The 19,991-nt window shown below is 39.8% G+C and overlaps 1 protein-coding gene across 1 annotated transcript; it reads left to right on the forward strand.

Moving 5' to 3' along the window:
- The first annotated feature begins 10,508 nt into the window (after positions 1 to 10,508).
- On the forward strand, positions 10,509 to 12,152 carry LOC137278817 (piggyBac transposable element-derived protein 4-like). Its single transcript, XM_067811327.1, has one exon. It carries the CDS (start codon positions 10,509 to 10,511, stop codon positions 12,150 to 12,152), a length of 1,644 nt encoding a protein of 547 aa, XP_067667428.1.
- The last annotated feature ends 7,839 nt before the right edge of the window (positions 12,153 to 19,991 follow it).

The following is a 19,991-nucleotide window of genomic DNA, read 5'->3' on the forward strand; positions in this document are numbered from 1 at the left end:
AACAGCAGTTTGATGACCACCCACAATAAAGCAGCACTCAACTTCAACATTTTCGGATTTTTTGTAATCAGAATTACACTCAGTAGATCCCTTGTTATGGAGAATATCTGTCAGGTTTATTGTCTGTGTTCCATTTTATTCACATTGCTGTTGGAAATGAATGAGGTGGGGAATAACTATTTTTAAGTGAGAGAGACACTTCAAAGTGTCCCTACTATCAAAGGGAAAGTGACTTGACATTAAAGTAATTCATTGTTCGAGTTTAAAAAACTTCCGAGGTTGTAAATATTTCATAGTGTAGTAGTAATGAATAAATTTACAAGACCTCAAGTAATAGTTGATAAAGGTCTCAAGATAACATTATCAGGCATTTTTAATATCTTATAATAAAGCACTCGATACGATTCCTGATACCAGATGCTCCACTTTCAACTCTATTTGCAACCAAAGAGATTGAGAATATCTCAAAGATTCATGGTTCGAGCTACATTGTTTTTATTCATGCGTTTAAAACGACAGGGGGAGAGAGAGAAAGTATTCCTGCTTTTAAGATATAATCATATATAATAAAATTGCTCTTTAAGCTACGACATTGATTATGAATACATTTGAAATAGCACAGACCTGTCGAGATTGCAATATCGGATAATGTTGAGGTCGCCTCCTGGCTGCATGCAGATATACATGCTACCATTCATACACTGAAACAAGGCATTGGCATCATTCCATGACCTTTGTTTACAATACAGGACATGCTTGATCATCTATGTAAAGAACATGGGACAGCTCTGACCGGGCTCATCCGTTTAGTGGGTGTGGTTTTGGTGTTATTGGAGTGCATCATCAAATGCATCTAGGGAAAAGATTAAATGTTTAAGTGAACAAGATTTATCTTATATATTTCGCCAACCAGAAAAAACATTTACATGTTGAAATAGTCATGACGTTGTTTGGATCACTATTAACATGTTGTTTATTCCCAGAATTGAGATACGTAGACTGGGCTTTCTAGATGGAGCACAAGACAGATGGTATAAAGCAGTGTAGGTGTTCAAACTACACCAAACCACTTACCAAGGTGTCTCAGTCATCTGCTACGCCGCACAGAGTTGCGTACCTCTGCTATGCCAGATGCCCATGAATAAGGGTTCAAAGGTCCAGGTTCCCCCGGGTAAATGTATTCTCTTGTTGTGAGCAGCATACTCGTGTTCGTGGATTTCACTAAAATGGTAAAGGTGTGAGACTTACATTACTTCAGATTTCCTCCATTGCCCTGATATAACTGGTACTCTATCTAAAGCGACGTTAACCATATCGCACGGAGAGATGTAAGGTTGTACTTATTCCTCAAGCATCGCACTGGGGGTTAGGTGGCTGTACTTAGGGGTGGTGGTGCTATGTCTCTCCCGTGGATGTCCAGTGCATGAACGTCACAAGTCTGTCTCGGGTCCACAACTCTTTATTCTCAGTTACACACACGTGTAGGCTACAGCGTCTCGCTCCCTCCCTCCCTCGGCCCTATTGTCTGAGCCGTTATATATGCCCAGGGTTGGTCAGTCTGGGTCTTTGTTCTAGCTGTTCCCCTTACCCCCGGTCAGAGATGGGTCACGGTCAGTGATGGGTCATCAGTAATGATGGCCCCTAGTTATCTTTGTTGGACATGCGAAGCAACTGGCCAGAATGTGCTTTCATTACCGGGGTAGTAAATGCCTGTAATGATTTGGTTCCTTTATTTGTATTACTTTTAGCGGCCAGCACGTGCATGCTCAGTTGGGGGTCCGGCTCGTCACCTATTGACCGCCTGCAGTTATGCCGGGTATTGCCCAGGGACCATGGTATATCACTGACCAGTGTGTGTATTAATATCCAAACCCGCTTAGTGAGTGTGGGCTAGCTGATCTCCTCTAACCGAGAGTTTGACAAGTACATTAACTTAATGAATGGGGGCCAGCTGGGGTCCAAATGTTGAGCCTTGGACACACTTCCCCATCGTATTGTAAGGACGTGACCTCACGTCCTTATGGATGGAATGAAAACAATTGACCGTGACCAACCCTGAGCTAACATTATGTAAACTAAATATTGGAGATGACAATTTCAGTGTGGCAGGACAATGATGACAAATTGGTCACAAGCGAGAAGTCCCAAGAGGTGATGGACATAATGGGAAAGATGAATGAAATATTGGTGATATACGAGGGGATGTCAATAAGTTTTGAGCCTTGCATAGAAAAACACAAAATATTGGTATCAACCACATTTATTTTTCAACTTAGTCCCCTTGTGAGTCAAGACACTTGTTCCATCTTTTCTGCCAGCCGCTGATGCCATCTCTGTAGAGGGCGCCATTTTGGTCCTCAAACCAAGCCTCAGTAACAGCAATAAGCTCATTATCATCCTGAAATCTACGACCACGCAAGTATTTCTTGAGATTTGGGAACAGATGGTAATCACTTGGTGCCAGGTCTGGAGAGTAGGGGGATGCGGCAAGATTTCGTACCCGCATTCCTGGACAGCAGCGGCTGCAACGCGAGAGGTGTGTACTGGAGCATTGTCTTGATGTAGAAGAATACCACGTCTGATCTTGCCCCGGCGCTTCTCCTTGATTGACTGTCGCACTTGCCTCAACAAGTTAGCGTAATATTCCCCATTTATTGTTCTTCCTTTTGGTAAGTAATCTATGTGGGTGACGCCTTTGCTATCCCAGAAGACTGTCGCCATTTCCTTCTGCACTGATCTGGAGGCTTTGAAATGTTTGGTCCTGGGAGAAGTCACATGTTTCCATTCCATGGATTCTTGTTTGTTCTCAGGATCATAGTGGTGGATCCAGGTTTCATCACAGGTTACTAGCCTAAAGTGAAAATCTTCTGGATTCTTGTTGTATCTGGTTAGCATGGAGTTGCTTATGGTGACCCTTGTTTGCTTCATTTCATCTGTAAGCATTCTTGGCACCCATCTTGCGCACACCTTAGACATGACGAGATGTTCATGAAGAATTGTTTCGATGGATCCGTGTGAAATGCCTGTGGTCTCCTCTAACTCGTGGAGTGTGATTCGACGATTTTCCAGCACAATGTTTTCAATGTTTTCCTCACTAGTGCTTGTTGTTGGGCGACCTGGAGGGGGTCATCTTCAAGACTCTCTCTACCATGCTTAAATTCATTGACCCATCGTTTGATGGTAGTAGATGAAGGGGAAGACTTCCCATAAACTGCTGAAAGCCTTTCTTCAATGTTCTTCGCCGAGTTTCCTTCAAGAACTAAAAACTTAAATACTGCTCTATACTCAATTTTATTCATTTTCACTGCCGTGAGGGGGGTCTCTTTCTGTCAATGTGAGCTGTTCAATAACGTCTGAGCGTAGGATACCAAAACTTATATATCACATCAGCTACACCCCAAGGTTCAATGTCGTACCATAGGCTGTGACACCTGGGTATGAAAAATGCTCAAGGCTCAAAACTTATGACATCCCCTCGTAAAATGGTTATACATGTAGGTTATGACACATTCCATTACACGGTGCTTGGACTTGAAGGGAGGGAGGGAACAAGGGAGGTATAACTATTCTATTTAGTGAAGGGGGAGGGATTGCCTAACCCGTTTCATCTAAGCCTGGCCACCAAGAGACGGGTACAGTCTTTGGTTGTAGTGGGGTGGAGGCTGGTTGGGGTGCTTGGTGGACTGGTCGGGTCCCCCGACAGCTTTGAGAGGGTAATGGACCTGAGCATGTAATATATACAGATTCAGGACATAGCGTCTTCGTAATGCGTTTTAATCGCCTTGCGTTCAGTTTCGAAATGGCTGTATCTGTTGGCAGGGGAATGCGAGTTGCTGATGTGATATTCACTACAGAAAGGTTGTTATCCGGCCAGGTGATCGTGACTTGATCGGATAACAACTTGGGGGTGCGGTGAATGGCTACTGACGTGGGGGAGTAGTGAGCGTTGGAGAGGGCGTTTATTTTGGCTATTTTCAAACAAATTGAATCGGACCCCGATGAGAAGCATAATATGACGGATGATGTCACTGTTGTCTTCAGTTTGTATATGTATACTATTAAGGAGGTAGTCACTATAAACATGACGACTAGGATGACGACTTCAAGTCTGAAGTAGGATTTGACAAGGTCAGTCACGGAGGGTGTTGTCACTACAGGAGCTGGAGTGGAAGGCGTCCACACTAGCTTGTTAGGTGTGGTTGTGACTGTTATTGCGGTAATGCCTCGAGCCAATAATTGAACTCGCAGCATACTGATTCGTCGATTCATTGAGAAAAGCAGGCAGCCAAATACAATTAACATACCCCATACTGCAAAGTTCAGATGTGCGAATGGGTCTGACCAAATACCGAGGAGTCGTCACCCAATGATTTTATAAAGAGTTAATAAATCCTCTATCTCTAAAGATCCTAATGAAAACGGTAAAAGGACCTTTTGGATATACGTGATTGTGTTGAAACTGTTGCCATTTGTAAATGCGAAAATAAAGCCACTGTTGGCATTTAATAAGGTGGGTATTGCATTATGTGTGTTCCTAACCTTTCACATCAGCAGTTTTCGTTTTTCAGTTTGGTGTCTTCACGACATTCGAGTCACGTGGGCCTCACGTCAATAAAATGTGAAAACATTGTTGTTGTCGACCAATCGGCTAAATGCATGCTGAATGCTGAGTTGATTAAACGCCTATTGATACATGGAAATTGCATCATTTGATTGCTTTTGAAAGTCGGTTGAGTTCGAACAACACTTAAAACGAACATACAATTGAAATGCTAATCAAAGCGTCGTATGATCTCATATACCCAAGTGTCTTTGTCATCGACACCAACTCGACAAACCACAGAGGCTGGTTTGCGCTGTATCTAATCTACTGCACACTCAAAATGATTTCAAATTACTTTCACTTTCACCCACATAAATCGTGAAAGGCGTTGTCTTGTATTTCTTGTACAATTTCACACCAGACAGATCAAGCAATGGCACTCATAATAAATCCCTATATCAATATCTAATCCACGTATATCTGATGGAACATTGTAAACGATTCGATTAATTACAGAGATCAAGTTTCGTCTAAGACACGACCATTTGCATGTCCACGGAGATATAGTGCTCCTTAAAGAGAGAACGTCGGACAGGTAGACAGATCTATGGACAATCTGATGAGGTAGTTTGACAGACTATGCGTTATAAATGTCTAATGTTGTGCCTGTCATATGCTTCAGGAAAACGTCTGTCTGTCTGTCTGTCTTTACAACTATCATCAACCTATCTAATGACATGGTCATGTCTTTCCATGTAGAAACTGAATGAACTCTACAAAGAGGATATAAAATATAAATGACGAGTGTATGAACTGTGGATACACCATGACAACCGTTGCAATCCTCCCATTCAAAACATCGACGTTGTTGATGGCACACTGCAGTTCTCTTAACGCTTAATAACGTTGATCTGGTGACAGCTATAACCCTCGGCGACATAAATGACCAAGAGATAACACGTAAGATGTCGTAAGCGAAAGCAAAGTAAACTGGTATCACCCAGCACCGTGCAGCACGTGACTTCCAATATCACTTCACTGTGGTATCGAAGTACAAAAATGAACTGGTATCTCAAAGATACTAATACCCACTAAAGCGCGTTGGTGTGGGTTTGAGTATCAAAACAGTGTCGAGGGTGATATCAAGAAAGGATTATTGTTTATTAGGCGTTTTACGCTGCACAAAAAGATCATTGATATATCACGGTGGAATTTAAGGAATTAAATCTGCACTAGACAATCCAGTGTTTGCCCCTTGAACAGCTGCCAGTGTCATCAGAGTATTTTGTCACGCCATCAGCCATGTCATCGAATCTTATCAACCGATTCATTTAGATGCTCTTACGAAAACTGTGCTATGACAAGTGAGTGAACTTAGTTTTACACTGCACCCTGCACGAGTCCGGACGATACAATCCAGTGGTAAAATGTGATCGGCAGTCTATACTATTGTCTTACTGGTACAGAAAGCATAAATGTTTGTATAAGCTGATTGAGCTAAATTTGCTTACAGTGCAGACGTTTAGGTGTCTAACACAAAACATCCACACATCCAAAACACAAAACATGCGTTCCTGCGTACGAGTGCCTCCTCAGTTACGATGGAGAGCGCCGAGTGAGTATTCTTAACATGATACATCACAGCAATCAAAAGTGCACTTGGCATACCGTCGCAACCTTGTTTGATTAAAGAGACTTTGTGTTTACTCTAAGCCACAATATAATATTTTCGGTACTGTTGTGTTTTCCGCAAGACAATAACGCCTGGAAGCCTGTCAGCGTGTTCCGGGATAGCATAAGCAGTGGTTGTGTCAGTCTAGATCAATCTGACGATGAAGTATGGCCTCATAGCAGCAACACGTGCAGAGGATGTTTCTCACCTACTCATTGTACTAGTGTCTTATATATTTTACCATTTCTAGAAATAGATCATATGACGTTGATATCCTATCGAGCTTTGTCAACAATATCGAACACCGTTGGTCATTTATATACTGAACAGTGAAACAAACGCAACTCTGACTTTCTGTCAAGTTTTTAAATAGAAGACATAAACGTGAACGCTTACGTTTATGAGATTTCATTTTTGTTTTTGAAACTCTCGTTACTTTTGCTGTTCAGTATAATATGTAGAGCTCGGATGAAGGAACAACGACCAACTCTAACTCATCACTTAGTGGGCCAAGTTGTTGGGCGTTTTATTTTATTGTCCAATCGAATAAACTCAGAGAAATGATTAAATATTCAAGTCAATAAGACATAGTTGATATAAGTTTATGTTTGTAGGCATACTGGCAAACGCTGTCGTGGGGAACTGTAGGGATACCGTTTGGCTGGTCATTATTGATATGCTTTGTAGCATAGGAGTGGTCACGGATGGATTGGGTTTCATGGGTGTCCAGATCTAACACCGATCAGGTTTCTTGGTCCATACTTGAACTGTGGTAAGCAGCTGAGGCCGCTGGGATTTCCTCCCATGCTCAGCTGTCTCTTAGGTAATAACAACCGTCGATCATTTAGCATTGAATGTGCGCTCAGGACCTGTGCTAGTTATCTACATGTTCCAACATTTATAACACATGCGCCTTAATTGCTGAAATACTGATCACATCGTTTGACACAATACCCTAACATGTCCCAGTCAGCTACATAAATTTGACATACTCAAATGCATACAGGCTTGTGTACGTTGTATCCAAACTATTGCCCACTTACAATTGATTACTCTCTTGATATTTGTAACAACCACACTCCGCCTTCAATGGAATGGTCAAACCATATTTGATGAGTATAATTCCACTCCAGACAGTGTCAACCTCTCCCGAGCAACGGCACTCTATTTATATCAATCCCTAAGTTGGAAGTAATTTCTTACATCCGCATGCATCTGATGGAATGCTGTAAACGATTCAATTAACTATAGAGATCAAGTCTCATCTGAGACGTGGCGATTTGTATATCCACGGACATGAAGATTAACAGTTGGGCAGGGATCAGAGATATGGACAAACCGATATGATAGTTCGACAGGCTATGAGAATTATCTGGCTAATCTGACTATGTTTGTCGTATGTTTCCGGATGATGTATCTGTCTGTCTTTACGCAACGCAAGCTATCATCCGTCTATCTATCGATATGGTCATGCCTTTCCACTTATTAGCTCAACGTGGAAATTGAATGGACTGGGATTTAACGTATAAGTGACCATCGTTTGACGCTGGCCAGCTCTTGAATCCTGTCGTGGATATCGTTGCAATGGTTGATGTCCACTCGTGTGATGCAACCTTGCTGATGGCAACTTGCCGTCTTGTTCCCACTCAGTGCCACTGTCTGCGGATCTGGCGACGGTCTACTCCATTCGGTAACATAAACGACCATAATATAAGATGATACACAAGTGACACACAAGGGGTTATAACCGAAAGCTCATTTTAAGCATAAGCGCACTTATGTCAAGAGTGAGATTTTAAAAAACGAGACAATTTAATGTTTATTTGTTAAACGTCCAATATGCCTGCTACCGTAAATGATTGGTTCTGGACAATACAAGTGAGTTCGTGTCGATCAAGCAGTATTAACTTCAGTGATTGATCCATGAGCAACATTCATCTGAGTACGCCATCAACCATGGCATTAAGACGGAACAAATTATTTATTAGTTACCTCACCCCCGCTTGTATCAGTACAATATTTTTCTAGTCAGATCATTTACTAGGTCTTGGCACGTGAGTGTGATGTATGTTGATTATAACGGGCAAATAGACACGATAATGACTAGTAACTTATGTGACTCACAGACTGGAACACAATAATGACACAAAGCTAAGTCGTCCTTACTGGCACTTGAATAACATTTAACTAACTGCAATCCATTACAAAATGTAAACGTTAAGGCTCAAGTGTGCTGCGACTGGTACCATACTCCATGTTAACATATTATTCACTAATTGATAATACTATTAAACTCCTCATTATCTGAACATAGCTCAACGCGATACATGAACTCAAGGTACCCTTCAGTATCCATCTCATTAAGGCGAAAAGTGTTAATACTAAATGGTTGAAATCAGCTAAAAACCCCTTTTAGCACTTGTCACATATCAAAATAAATATAGAAGGTGTGATTTTCTATGCTCCAAATCACGAGACAGCTGCTGGCCTTTTCTAAGACGTGCTGTACTTATGTCCATTTTGGTCCTCATTTTAGGGGGAAGAAGAAGTTCGTCTAGCGGATGCAAGACACCAACGAAAACATTCAAGAAAACGTTGAACCAGGAAAACAACTGCTTCATTTACCTTGAGGTAATAGACATAAAACTGTGCCCACAATAAAAACGAACGTAGGCGAAGGTGAGGTGACTTCAGGTTCAGGAAAAACATTATTAGTCGTGTTAGTATCATTAACTGTAATTTGCAGATAGAAATCACAAAGAAAAGTGAGAGTGAAAATGTGAAAAAGCCAACAATTATTTTTTTTAAATCAAGGCTTCTTCGCGCAACATTCAAGCGAGTTTGAATTGCATAACATTCCAGTTTAGTCTTAGGACAGAGCTTTGGAAATCTACATTTGAGGATTTCTGAAATTGAAGAAAAAAATGCAATTTAAGTGCCCAAACAGACATTTCAGTGGGCAAAAACATCACCAGATGCAATTTATGTTAGACCCTGACAGCCAAGGGACAAGGCCATTCTCTGCATTGAAGGGTCAATCTGACCTAGCAATGCTCTTATTAGGTCATGGTGACACTGGAATCACCATTTCGAACAGTCGAACTTGAGAAATCTTTTCATAATTGATTACTTTCAACACCAGCATTAACGTTGGTGTAATTGACGTCTATAACACTATTGAATTTGTCCAACATCATACACAGTTAATGGTCCGTCTCTAACAGGGCGTCGGAATCATATTAACTCGGCTCTTGTATTTGAAGCCACTTCCTGTTTGAGGTACTGACTCAAACCCAAAACGTCTCATCTGCTTTATGGTTAAGTCAACGTTCCGAGTTGGAGTTAGTCCGTTCAGGCATTGCACACCTGAGACGAGTAATTGCAATTAGGGCTACTTCCAGTGCATAATGATGTACAATCAACAATTTCTTTGATTATATTTCTGTGAAGTAGTTGCCATGTAAAGGTTTGATACATGTGAATAAGCTCATAGTTTAAAAATAAATACAGAAAAAAACATGATTCATAAGGAACATCCGAAAGTAACAAGACGGCGAAAGTTATATTTAAAACATCAATGTGTATTTTCAAAAACGTATATATCGCAATGAATATCCCTGGTTCCTGCTAGTAACATTTCATGTATTGAGGTGCATATATGTGGTATAAAATTACTAAACTAGTAATTATGGAAGTAATATGCAAGATAATACAATATGAAGACGGACTATAGATCGCCAAGAACGGAGGGTAGATTACCATACTAGGGACCACTGGGACTTACATTGCCTTTGCTACCTGCATGGACTCTTTTGACTTATAACTTATTACATCACCCTGCCGATCTGAGTGTTCTGAGTTGGTACTAACACTTTGTGAGTGTCAGAAACAGGTGAATGGTGTAATGAACACTGATGTACCTTAACCCTTATCAGGCCAAGTGGGTATTTTTGGTCCCGAAGGGGCATAAATCATGTAATAACTGCAAAACCGTTGGATGATGAAATGTCATATTCCAGGTATTCCTCAAGTTTCTTGACGCTTACATGCCAATGAAATCTAAATAAGGTTATTCTTTCCCAAAAAGAAAATATTTTGAAAATTAAATCTTTAACCCACTAAGTGCCAAGCCGGGCCTATTAGGCCCGGTCACCCCCCTCTTTCTCATGGTGCCTATGGCAAAAATCCCTAAGTGAGCTCTTGAACACAGGAGTTAGCAGTCAGTGAGAATGAAACGTCGATCACGAAATAGTACCTCTGGTATTTCTTTGGTGTCAAGTTTACCAGTCAATGATGAATTGGACAGGACTTACGTCAGATAGTGTATCTGACAGTGAATTTGTTCCTCATGATGACGACAGTGACAGTAGTAGTTCCAGTGACAGCTCTGAAGAGGAAGCCGACTTGTCTGGTGTTGCAGAAGGGTTTTACAGTGGAAAAGATGGCACACAATGGGCATTTCAGCCACCCCAAATCTCACGTGTTCCCCAGCGCAACATTCTTCGTGGCCCTCTCAAAAAAGTAGTAAATGCCGATCATGTCACCAAAGAGGTCCATGCTTTCAATCTTTTGATTGCGGAAACTCTCATAAAAGATATTGTTGAATGCACAAATCTTGAGGGGAAGAGAATGTATGATGAGAAGGGCAAAAAATGGAAGGATACTGATGTTGTTGAAATCAGTGCTCTGGTTGGAATGTTGATAACCCTTGGGCACCAGAAACAGAATATGGTCAATAGAGAAGTACTGTGGACCAAATCATATGGCATTCCTTTGATCAGAGCTGCAATGTCCCGAGGCAGATTTAAAGAACTTTTAATATTTCTTCGGTTTGACGATAAATCCACCAGGTCAGCCAGGAAAGAAAAAGACAAGTTTGCCCCATTTCGTGATGTTTGGGAGAAATTCCACTCCTGTCTTAGCCGCCACTATATTCCAGGCACAAATCTGACCGTTGATGAGCAGCTGGTTCCCTTCAGAGGGAGGTGTTCTTTCATCCAGTATATGCCTATGAAACCAGACAAATATGGCATAAAGCTCTTTTGGATTGTGGATTCTGACAGTTTCTACCCTCTGAAATGCATCCCATATGTCGGAAAAGAAGGTCATAACAGACAAGTTGGTCTAGGCAGACAAATCACTTTGGACTTCTGTCATCCATTCTTCCAGTCAAATAGGAACATCACTGCAGACAACCTTTTTGTTGATCTTCATCTTGCAAAGGAGTTGCTCTCCAATGGACTGACACTTGTTGGAACTGTTCGACAAAACAAGCGCTTCCTTCCAACGGATTTTACTGCAAAGACTGGCAGGCAGCTCCATGACTCTACTTTTGGGTTCAATGACAAGACAACAATTGTCTCGTATCAGTGTAAGAAGAGGAAGTGTGTGACAGTGCTCAGTACCATGCACAATGACAAAGAGGTGGACCAGTCCGCCAAGAAGAAGCCAGAAATAATTCTCTTCTATAATGCCACAAAAGGGGGAGTTGACACTATGGATCATATGGCCCACAAGTATACTACCAAACGCAAGACAAAGCGTTGGCCACTTGTCATGTTCTTCAACATGCTTGACATTGCAGGACTAGCAGCATATGTCATCTGGAAGACGAAGTATCCAGCATGGAAGGTGTCAAACAATGATCGAAGACGTGCATATCTACAGGCTGTTGCTGAAGACCTGATACGTCCACAGATTGAAAGACGAAGGGCAAACCCAGTTGGTCTATCAAGAGATATACAACAGGACATTCGATGTGTCCTCCCTGATGGAGCACCTCAAGATACTGAAGAGGACCCCGTGAAGCGTCGACGATGTTGCATCTGTGACAGCAAGAAGGATAGGAAGACCAAGTTGGTGTGCAGCAAATGTTACCGCAATGTGTGCAAGGAGCACAGTTCTTCCACAATTGTGTGTGATGACTGTAAAGAGTGAGCGACGTTGTGGACTGATGACATGAGTGCGATTACTATCGCTCACTGCACTCTGTAACACTGCATTAGTTTAAATTTCCATAAGTCTTTGTACGGTGTTTGAGACAAATGTTTCCATGTAAAACCACTGTTCAGTTACATGCTATACATAAACAAATAAATCATTTCAAGTTTCAAGTTGTTTTATTTCTTCCGTTGATACATGATCTACCTTAGTAGGGTTTAGAGGCAGGTTTTCTGCACAGTGCACATGATGCTGGAGGAGAACGCCACTGATGTGCCACCATCTGCGTCGAGGTCAGGTGTCGAGAGCTCTGGAATAGAGAAAAGTACAAAATTCAAAGACAATAAAGTAAAAACTTAGTACTGACCGAAATGTTGCTTGAAAAACGGATACAAAATGTCACATGTATCAAATGGCCATACCTTGTCATCACTATACTGTGCATCATATGTACCAGCAGACGGATCTGGGAAACGCTCTCGAACAACAGATCTGATCTCCTCAGGGTACACAAGAGTAGTGCCTGGTTCCGCTATCTTTCCCCCATACTGAAACATATAACATCATCTTGAATAAGTCATTTACCAATTATGAACCAATGGGTGGTTTTCAAAAAATTAAATAATTAATACGTACGATCAGCTGTCCATACATAGCTCTGTACACAGCTTTGCGACTGTCACCATGGTGCAGCAAAACATGTATGAATCCCTGGGAAGCAGTAAGACTGAAAAAGCAATTGAGAATGAACAACAGACATGACAACAATGTTGAGACACAGTTACTAGTAGCTGATACTATTTATTCATAATGTCATTTTCCAATTTAATCAGCATTGTATTTGTTAATATTCATGGTTTAACCTTGAAAATTACCCCAAGATCGGGAAAAAACACAAGCATTTATGTCTTGTACATGAAGACAGAAAAATCAAGATTTGAAATCTGAAAGTTCAGTTTTTAATAAAATCCACCTTTAAAATACAACTAAACGTATTTTCGAAAATCATTTCATCACAAAAGATAATAGCTATTCTCACCCATTTGCCCTCAGATGCCTCTTCAGGGTCTCCATGATGTCTACAGTGAATGGCACATTAGTAGATTCAAATGAAGTCCTTTCATTTTTCTGTTGGTATCACAACAAAGGAAGGGGGATGGCCGGGCCTCTAAGGCCCGGCTTGGCACTTTGTGGGGTATAAAAAGCTTGGCCTGATAAGGGTTAATGAAAATATATGAAACCAGTATACAGTTTTCACTTAGTAAAGTGCGCGAGTGACTAGGTGAGTGAATGCTGTTTGTTGGCTTATGTTATAATAGGTTTATGGTGGTAATGTGACCAAGTAAACCAGAGACCAATGACGTGAGTACTGGTCTACGATATATGACGACGTACAAGGAACTCGGTAAGGAATACAACCACCCAAATGTCATTGAACTGATCATGCAATAAAATTAATACTTTCATTCACCACATATTCTGTTTAAACACCAATACTCACCATTGAAAATATCTTGTTGGTCGGGTTCAGCAATCGGGTTTGTTGAACACTGAGTTTAAAGTTGTTGAACAAACGCGATATTTTGAAATCGTCTAGACCTAATTTGAGTCGAAACTGATGAATTCTCTTGAGGAAAAGCACTGTGTCTGACATGATCATATGCCTTTTGAATGTTGAAAAACCGCCATCCCAGATTTTATATATTACTTTCCTTTTATACCATCACTCACTCATTGACCATCCAACGATATTCAGACGTTTCATGATTCTGGTCAAGAGACGTAAACAGGAAACACACCGCTCCCAGAACCCACGATTAGCGTGTTCCCTTTCTCCTCACGAGCAAACGACAGTAAATCGAACCATGACTTGAACTGCATAAATCAGCTGTGTATACTCACACACCTTTATCTCCACAACGAATAATGGAAAAATGGAAGATGTGTGACGAAACAACTCTCGTAAGGTGCCATCAAGTGGACGTTATTTCAACTGCACCGGAAAACCGATCTAAATTTGGCTTCTTGAGTCATAACCAGGAGCGTGAATAACGTATCTATGACATCAAACTGTCATGTATATGACACATCTTTTCACGTTTCATGGTGTAATGTCTATCAACTGTATCAATTTTACTTTTCATCTAACACAATTAGATTAGTATCATCTTCAAAAGAACGTTATCGATTGTGATCTCAGTTTTGATAAAAAAAAGTGTTACTGCACTTCCGTTCGTATTTTTCTGGGGAATGATTAACATAATCAAACCATTTTAATCAAATATGTGAAATAAAGGCTCGGTGGATCAGTCTTGAAAGAAAACATAATAGCTCCACTTCCTGTTCCGCTATGGGACTCACTTTCCACACAGACTGAATACATCAATTCCTAATTATGGCTACCGGTGCGTGCGCACAATGAAGGTCAGCATTGTCTCGCTGTCTAGTCCATCTGATTCGCGTAAGGTGAATAGTTGGCATTGTTTGACTCAAAGACGCATGTATATTTTGCTATGCATGCATGACATAACAAACTCTGGTTATGATCTTAGAGTTGCATTTTTGATTATTTATTGATACAATTTCTGACATCAGTATTGCTTTATTTCTCCACCCTCGGTGACTTGTTCTGTGGAGTTTCACGGGGTTACAGGGCCACATTTTCTTCTACTTCAGTTCGCGAAGTACATAAATATACTACAAATCGACGAAGAGCTATTTAAAAGGTATCATAATAAGTCGCGAAAACTATTTTTAAAAATCATTAAGTGCCGTGGCCGTCAGTGAGTGTCTGAAAATCTATCGATGTAAAGAAGTGTTACAAATATTTATTACCATGTTTCAGATATACGTCGATAAGCAAGCCCATCACGTGTACCATGCACTTAAACGATTTACTCTTCACACTCCCTGTCTCATGTAATCACACTGTATTTTATGAGAGAACTATTATTAATACATGAAGTAGACGTTTAAGAGACAAAATTCAAATGCAGTATCTATGAGGCGTCAAAATGTAGTTTGGAAATAGATATATTCTCTTATAGATGTTTTTGCCACCTCTTGTAAATTAGTGAGAACGTTAATGTTTTTGCAAGCATTTGAAGATGTCTTAAGTTATATACAAGAATGACTTTAAAAATGTATATTGTAATTTCAAATTGTGACATTGGTTCCTCGGCTGTCTCAGGTTGTATCGTTCTCTTATTACGAAATCCAGCATTTATGTAGCAAAATGTCATGACCTAGAGACCCGGTTCATAATTGATATGGACTGTATACACTTAATAACAGGTGCTATTATTTCGGAAACATTGATTCACATTCGTCACATGAATGCGGTATTCCTACATCCCCTATCAATCCACCTAAAAGATAAGTCAACCTACTACTATTGTACAGTGGAATTGTAGAGGTCTTAGGACTAATTTTAATGAACTACAGCCAGGATCTAACACCCTTGGTATTCTGAAACGTGTCTAAAACAGAAGGATAATTTTACGTTGCCCCAGTTTACAGTCTATCATTGTTTTTTCCCTCTTGGTGATAGGGCCACAGGAGTATCTTCTATACTTGTATGGAGGGATGTTATTCACGGTAATGTTATACTAAAAACTCCTCTCCAGGCTGTGGCAGTGCGACTTACTCTCGGTGTTGCATTTACATTATGCTCTCTCTATATATTCTGCACTTCAAAAGACTGTTCTTCAACTCTGATCATGATCAACTCATGAAGCCATGTGTTATTATGGGTGATATAAACGGTCACAACCCACTTTGGGGCAGCACTAACACTAACACTAAAGCCAAAATACTTGGAGATTTTATTTCCAGTAATGATCTGTACATATTTAATAATGACTAGAGTACATATCTGCATCCTGCAAGTGGTACTTATTCTTCTCTGGATTTGCCTCTTACAGATTCTATTTTACTAAATGAATTTGATTGGTCTGTTCATAATGACCTTTGTGGAAGTGACCACTTCCCAACTATCCTCTCAGAACTAACTCCATCTGCTGCTTCATCACATACATCGAAGTCTGACTGATATTTATTCCAAACTATTTGTAAATCGAAAGTGCGACGTGGCTGTCTCAGTGATATAACTGATCCCATTCAAGCCTTTGCTGACATTTTAAATGAAATAGCTGATGAGTGTATACCAAAGTCCTTTACAACTCCACATGTACGAAATCCATGGTTTAATACAGATTGTAGACAAGCTAGAAAAGCGAGGGAAAAGGCAGACAATTATTTCCGTCGTCACCCAACTGTCCACAACTTGAATAAATTTAAAACGGTCAATGCGAAGGCACGTCGCACCTTCAAACAAAACAAAAGACAATCTTGGAGGAGTTATGTTCCCAAATTTAATTCACACACATCAGTGTCCAAGGTATGGAACATGGTTCAAAGAATTAAATTTTAGCAAAAGTTCCAAATCTTCAGTTCACCATCTCAAAGATGGTACCTGAGTTTCAGAAATATCAGAAACAACAGGAAAAGATAAAACTTTATTTCAAATCAAATAACGGTGAAGATTACAACGAAGTGTTTTCATTACATGAGCTATATACTGCTCTTGAGCAAGCTCATGACACTGCCACTGGTGATTATAATATACATTACCAGCTACTGAAACATTTGCCTGAACCATGTCTGATGACACTTTTAGATATGTTTGATCAAATATGGGCGTCTGGAGAATTTCCTCCTTCATGGCGTAATGCCATAGTAGTTCCAATACCAAAAGCAGGTAAGGATCATACAGATCCGTCGAATTATAGACCAATATCGTTAACTAGCTGTGTCTGCAAAACCATGGAACGTATGGTGAATAATAGATTAGTTTGGTGTCTTGAAACCAATAACCTGATCACAAATATTCAATGTGGTTTCAGGAAAAATTGTAGTACCATTGATCATTTGGTACCTCTGTTAAAATGCTATAGTCAATAAACAACACGTTGTATCAATTTTCTTTGATCTTGAGAAAGCTTACGATACGACCTGGAAGCATGGTATTTTGAAGGATCTACATGATTTTGTTTTGAGAGGCCGTTTGCGTAGTTTTTAAAAGACAATTTAAAAAGGCAATTTCAAGTCCGAGTGGGTTCAACCCTGTCTGATCATTACAATCAGGATCAGGGTGTACCTCAGGGCAGTACTTTGTCACTTTGTTTAGTGTTAAGATTAACAGTTTATCCAAGGTTTTAAATGATTCAACCGGTGGATCACTTTTTGTGGATGGTTTTAATACTTGGTAAAATACCGTGGTAAAATATGCGTACTATTGAACGGCAATTAAATGGTGTCTTGAAAATTTAAATTTTCTAAATCCAAAACAAATTGTATACATGTTTGTAGAAAATATAAGCTGCATAAGGACCCTGAACTATCTTTAAATGACATTCCCATCAAAGTTGTCAAGGAGGTCAAGTTCTTGGGTTTAATTTTTGATTCTCATTTAACCTTCTTGCCCCAAATTAACTCCCTTAAAGCTAAGTGCCTGAAGGCATTAGATTTGTTGAAGGTTGTCTCCAACTCAAAGTGGGGAGGGGACCAAACTACCCTCTTACACCTATATCGATCACTGGTCCCTTCAAAACTTGATTACGGCTCCATCGTATATGGTGGAGACTGTAAAAGCAACCTTAAGCTTCTTGATTCTGTACACCACCAAGGTTTAAGACTTTGTCTTGAGTTTTTCCGAACTTCACCTACTGACAGTCTTTACGTTGAGGCCGATGAACCATCTCTAACACAACGTCGTATAAAATTATCCTTACAATACCTTACAATACATTACTAAATTATATTCTAATGAATCTAACCCTGCATATAACTGTGAGTTCAATCCAGTTTATGAGGATTTGTACGACAAGAAGTCTTCTCTTGTTCCACCTCTAGGGCAAAGAATTAAACCCTTTCTTTCTTCGGCCGGCATTGAGCTGGAAGACATAGCTCCCTCCCGTCTTCTTCCTTGGCAGTTGGTTAGGCCACAAGTCGACCTAAAATTAACTTCATTTAAAATTCAGAAACTAATGAATTACAACATAAACAAGAATATAATCAATCAAATATATATATAGCAATTACAAACATTTATTTACAGATGGTTCCAAGGACAACGGTGCAGTAGCTTGTGCCACTGTCACTGGATCGAGAACAATATCTTCTAGAATTCCAGATAACAGCTCTATTTTTACTGCAGAAGCAAACGCCATAATTCCAAGCTCTCACATATATTCAAAGACACCCTAAACATAAACAGTACATAATCTATTCCGACTCTCTTTCTTGCCTTCAGACTATCAAAAATATGTCTTGTAAACATCCACTTTTAATTGAAATTATGGAAATGTATAATGATCTTGTTAATGGCCAGTACGACATCGTCTTTTGTTGGCTACCCAGCCATGTTGGTATTTCTGGGAACACAATACCTGATATTGCTGTTTCGGCCACACTCTACAAATCGGTGACATTACTTCTTATTCCACACTGTTATTGTGAAGCTATCATCAGAACGTATATCCATGAGATGATGCAAAAGAAGTGGGATACCCAAGCAGGCATTTCAGGAAATACACTGGCTGATCTTGCTGCCAAGTCAGCACTCAACAAATCTGTGACTCCACTTATTCCATACCTAGACTATAGAACAGCTATTGGATCCTATTATATCCGCGATCTGACGCAAAGGAAGTGGGACACCCAAGTAAGTATAAATAAATTACATGAGATAAAACCTTCCATTGGTTATACCCACTTGGGTTGTCAGTCCAGAATTGAAGAGGTCATCCTACGAAGATATCGTATTGGTCATAAGAGGTATACACATGCAAACCTGTTGAAAGGTGAAGATCCTCCGTTTTGCATCCCTTGTGATGCGAGAACCACGGTCAAGTATATCCTGCTTGACTGTGTTGAATTCTCCATCATAAGGGATAAATATTTCATTGTAAAAACCTTTTCGGATTTTTTAAAATACAGTTAACTCTCATTTAATTACTGTATTTGTAAAAGAAATTGATTTCCTTTTTGAATTGTAATTGGTATGTTTTGTAGATAGTTGTATTTAAATTATTGGTAGTATAAATTAAAAACTTAGATAATTAGAGGCTGTACCGTCAAAGGGGGTTGAAGTATCGTAAAATTATTGTCCTGAGAGGGTACGTAAGTTAAAACATTTTCAAAGTCAATTTATACTTACCAGGGGTTTTAAGTGTAGTATTTTTATATTTTTATTTGGCTAAAAGTTTTCACAATCGCCAGCGGCTGAGGGGATGGTGTAAATCCAGCTAGGGTCCATGCAGGTAGCAAAGGTACTGTAAGTCCCATGGTCCCTAGTGTGGTGATCTACCCTCTGATGTTGGCGATCTATACCCTGTTTTTATACTGTATTGTCCATATAATGATATCAGGTTTAGCTTTCCACACTGATTTTAATGCTAATTGTGATATTCTAGTTGTTTTACTGTCCTTCGTTGACAGGTTTTATAATGAACATATGGTCCTTTTCATTGCTGAATGTTCTCGTCACGATATGATTGAAATATTGCCGATGTAACGTTAAATATTCACTCACTCTTATGAAATTCATATGTCGGACAGTGCTGATCCAAAACGGTCTGAATACAGGTCTTTGTCTTGTATTCTTCAAATTATACACGATTGGGTAGCTTTAATGAGTTTTAATCATTAGACGTCTTTAACTACAATATATAAATCAAAAGAGATAAGTAGGGATAAATATTTCACTGTAAAAAAAGACTCAAGGATCCTTTTACCTCTGTTAGTTCTCATTCAATTATTGCTTTTCAAGAAAAT

The sequence above is a fragment of the Haliotis asinina genome, chromosome 3, assembly GCF_037392515.1.
Source record: "Haliotis asinina isolate JCU_RB_2024 chromosome 3, JCU_Hal_asi_v2, whole genome shotgun sequence".
In the NCBI taxonomy this organism is placed as follows: Eukaryota; Metazoa; Mollusca; class Gastropoda; order Lepetellida; family Haliotidae; genus Haliotis; species Haliotis asinina.

Bases quoted from the DNA above. Each gene is read 5' to 3' on its own strand.
- LOC137278817 (XM_067811327.1), top strand. From the start codon at position 10,509: ATGAATTGGACAGGACTTACGTCAGATAGTGTATCTGACAGTGAATTT.